The sequence below is a fragment of the Bufo bufo genome, chromosome 3, assembly GCF_905171765.1.
Source record: "Bufo bufo chromosome 3, aBufBuf1.1, whole genome shotgun sequence".
NCBI classification, from domain to species: Eukaryota; Metazoa; Chordata; class Amphibia; order Anura; family Bufonidae; genus Bufo; species Bufo bufo.
In genome coordinates, this window is record NC_053391.1 from 373,600,391 (window position 1) to 373,604,813 (window position 4,423).

Sequence of the window (4,423 nt, forward strand, 5' to 3'; positions counted from 1 at the left end):
TTATTTCCCAGTATTGAGCCCCTAGGACGGAACTTAATGCCGTTAAAGAATAACGCTAGTGTGAAAGTACCCTAAATGAGATGCCTGTTGAAACCTGGTTCATATCTGGTGAACCTGCTTTTTCAGTTTTTGGTGGAAGATACGTTACCCATAGTATTAGCAAAGTTTCATAATTGTGCAAAGTCACTAATGCTTCTAAGGGTACAACTCAAAACCAGGAGTGGATTTAAAAAATGTAGTATCTTTCCTTAAAGGGGTATTCTCATCTTCCCTTTTCATACTTACCTTCCTTGAGCGTGACGTTCACTTCCTGGATTCTTCTCCCGGCCGGGCCGCGCTTGCGCAGAAGACAAGGCTGAAGATTCTCTCCTGGCCAGGCCGCGCAATGTCCTGAACGCGCACACCGCCGCGCATGCGCAATGGTGACTTATTCCTGGCCTGTATAGTACAGAGCCGGCGTGCGCATTCGCGGTTCTGTACTATACTGGCCAGGAAGAAGTCATCATGGCCCATGCGCGGCGGCGTGCGCGTTCAGGACATTGCCCGGCCGGGAGAGAATCTTCAGTCTTCTGCGCAAGCGCGGCCTGGCGGGATTCGACAGGAGAGGTGGCCGTAACCAGGGGAGACCAAAGACAACATCAGGTAAGAGGGGACTTATTTTCTAAAAAAAAAGGGTGGGAATTGGGTAATAACATGTATTTAGAAAAATGATCACTGTCAAATCTTTAACAGATTTAACAGTGATCATTAAGATGAGAATACCCCTTTAATACTTTCTCTCCTTTTAGAATGCACTCCTAATTTTTGCTTTGTCTGCTAAAAAAACCTCTGCATGTACGGCTGTACCCTTAGGCTACTTTCACACTAGCGTTTTTGTTGTGTCCGGCAGGGTCCAGCAAAAACACTTCCGTTACTGAAATACAACCATCTGCATCTGTTATGAACGGATCCGGTTGTATTATCTTTAACATTGTCAAGATGGATCCGTCATGAACACCATTGAAAGTCAATGGAGGACGGATCCGTTTTCTATTGTGGCAGAGAAAACGGATCCATCCCTATTGACTTGCATTGGGGGTCATGCCGGATCCATCTTGCTCCGCATCCCAGGACTAAAGGCAAACTACAGAATGTTGCGGTTTGCTCTCTGGTCTGGGAAGGCAACTAAACGGAACGGCATGCATTTTGGAGCATTCTGTTCAGTTAAGTTTTGTCTCCATTGACAATGAATGGGGACAAAACTGAAGCTTTTTTTCCGATATTGAGCCCCTATGACGGAACTCAATACCGGAAAACTAAAACACTAGTGTGAAAGTAGCCTAAGTTTAGTAGAGACTTGACAGTTTTTATTTTCTTTTTAAAAGCCCTGTCAAGTTTTGCCCTGGTGATTTCTGGGGACGAGGAACAGCTGCTGGAGCCACCAATGCGCAGACACCTGCGGATTTCCGAATGGAAACAAGTGGTGTGGAACAAATGGATGTGACCGTAAGCGGAGAAGCCTCAGCGCCATTACCAATTAGACAATCTAATGTCGGGCCATATAAGAAACAAACCTATCCACTGATCCCCAAACGACCGGAACATCTACGCATGAATCTATGACCATGTACTGTCTCCTGACCCTTTGACTTGTACAGGTGGTGAAACCAAGAAACATAAAACCCAACTGAAAGCAGAGCAAACATATATAGGTTTTGGGTTCTTTTTCAATTCCCTTTCAGTGGGATAATGAAAAGTACTCTTGGTTACTGCACAGATTAGTTTGGCAAGACTAAGTCGCGAACATTTACCGTAATTATTATTTTTTTTTTTTTTAAGATATAATTTATATATATATATATGCTCCAATATATATATTTCAATCAGTGGTGCATAAAAAGGAGATTAAGAAACTGCAATCAGAAATGGAGGCAATGTGTTACTAAGCTCCCAGCGTACATGTCTGCTCAAGGATTATATCCTACTTTACATGTTTACATATTTTTTTTTTTATCACCACCATAAAATGAGCTCAGTGGATGGAGGATATGATTCTGCAAATACAGTAAGTCGTATTTCAAGTAACAGAACTTGTCTTAATGGCTGAAATGTGTTTTGCACACAACATTTGAAAATGTTCTAAGATTTTCTGGAAACAGAACATTGACATGCATAATAATGAACTTCCCAAATGTCATGTTAGAGAGGGCTAGATTTACCCAGAAACCATTGGCAGTCTTCCATTGGGTTTGGGGAAAGATATGCATTGGGGTGACTTCTGCATCAGTGTGTGATTTACTTGCATTCAGCATATAAGGAAATGAGTATTGAAGGCCTCAATTGAATCCAAGGCACATGTGAACCTTGACACTGGAGTGTTACCTGCTACCAGTAATGTATTCCTTTGCTATTTTTTCCTTTTTCTTTTCCTCCATATATTCAGCTTTCTCTGCTGTTGTAAGAACTTTAAATGCTGGGACTCTCCGATTGTAAAAGTATTATGGCCTTTCTACTCATGTCTTCCAATAGAGGGGGGAATACTGCCCCTGGACCTAGGGAATGTTATCACAATGCTGGTCTTGGAATCTGTATGAATGGTTTAGCTGTTTGGCTTCTAGGTACAAAGAAATAAAGGTAATTTTACCTTAACTGCCTTAACAAAGCAATTTCGTGAACATCTCTGAGAAGGTTGATAAATCATCACCATTTTTGTATTGTACACCTAACAGCATCACACAAGTGTTTTTCTTGTGCATCTCCATGTAGTCCTGTAAGATTATGTACATTTAGACAGGAGTATGGTTGTATCGCCTGAACCAGCCACACACACATTTCAACCTATAGTTGAACCTAGGAAACAAGCCATACAAATGTTATGTATTGATGTCACTGATTGATTAAAGAGAGCATTCATTTGGTGCAGTTGGCATTGCAGCTATTGCTAATCTGTTTCCCGTATGATTCCCATCCGACCGCACCCATGACAAATAACTGGCACTGTACCACAGCTTATATATATATATATTTAAAAAAAGAAAGTCACTTGTTGGACACTAGATAATCATCTGTAAATGTTTTCATTGTGAATGCTCAGAAGCTTCTTCAGCGGTCTGTCCGTTATATGTGTACTCATACCAGTGATGGTATAGATAAAGGGATTTTCCAGGACTTTATTGATGACCTACCCTTAGCATAGGTCATTCATATCTGACTCCCGACCTCTGCCAGTCAGCTGCCATGTTCTGGAACCGCAAACCTCCATAGACTGGGTAGTGGCCATGAATGCTGCTGCAGTGAATATTGCTCAGCAGCCTGTGGGGGTGCCAGGAGTCAGACCCTCACTGATCTGATACTGATAACCCACCCTAAGGAGAGGTCATCAATATTAGTCTCAGAAAAGCCATTTAAACAGCTTGCAAGCACAAGGGGATCCTACGTTACACCCAAAGAAATGGGACACAAGTACGTCTCATTGAGAGAGCTGCTTTGCCATATACAGCTGAATTTAAAAGGGGCCTAAACTTTGGTGTAACCACGATTGAGCAGCAGTGCTCTTCATTGTCGAGTTTCATCGGTGGTTCTTGGCTTTTCTGCCATGCAGAGTACAGATCCACAGAAAGCGTATGAGATCCGTACTCCGCATGCTAGAAAAGTTGAGCAAAGCAGATGAAACCCAATAGCTTAGAGCAGTCTGAGGAACGTTGCTGCACTATTTTGGTTTCACCAAAGGTTTAGGACCCCTTACAGCACTAATTGATTCATTTGTGAGCTTTATTTAGCACTCATAGTTTTTACTAGCGTTCAGTGTGATCTGTAATGATGAGAAATGTAAATCCGACTTGATAGCTTATAGTGTTAAGCGTGCATTGTAATTTAGGCCTCAATCCCTATATTACTGTATTATACAAATAAAGAAAATTAGGTATGCGCCTTACATTTACACTGATTGAGAAGACTGCTTTTATGCCAAATTTTAAAGGCTATGAACACCTTAGAGGGCATTTTATATTGTATTTTACTCATTTTGGGCTCAAAACCATTTTTCAATTGGTCTTTATTAAACGTTTTCAGCAGATTTTGTCATAAAGGGTTAGGTTTGAGCCTAGCTGTGAGCATCTTACATTTGCATTTACATCACCATTTTGTTTTCCATTCTGATCGGTCAGAAGAGCAGAAAAATAAAACAAAAAAGGAGATATGAGCTGCCGGGAGATCAGAGATTAGACTTCACATGAGCCTTCAGCTGAGTTCCCTGACGGGACATAGTATAAACAGTCTGCTACTATAGAATCTCAACTCTGGCCTTTTTTTTTATTTTTTTATAAGACCAATTGAAAAAATTATTTTAGCTCAACATGAGTACAATGCAATAATAATAGTTCCCTAAGGTGTCCATAGCCTTTAAAGATCTTTAGTTTCATTTTTATCAGATAATTTATGTGCT

At 41.0% G+C, this 4,423-nt stretch overlaps 1 protein-coding gene across 1 annotated transcript in view; it reads left to right on the forward strand.

Moving 5' to 3' along the window:
* RPS6KB1 (ribosomal protein S6 kinase B1) overlaps positions 1 to 4,041 on the forward strand; it is a 58,844-nt gene extending 54,803 nt beyond the window's left edge. The window contains exon 15 of the mRNA XM_040424669.1: positions 1,365 to 4,041. Within this exon, the coding sequence (XP_040280603.1) occupies positions 1,365 to 1,602 (238 nt within the window). The 3' untranslated portion in view covers positions 1,603 to 4,041. The remainder of the gene's footprint in view (positions 1 to 1,364) is intronic.
* The last annotated feature ends 382 nt before the right edge of the window (positions 4,042 to 4,423 follow it).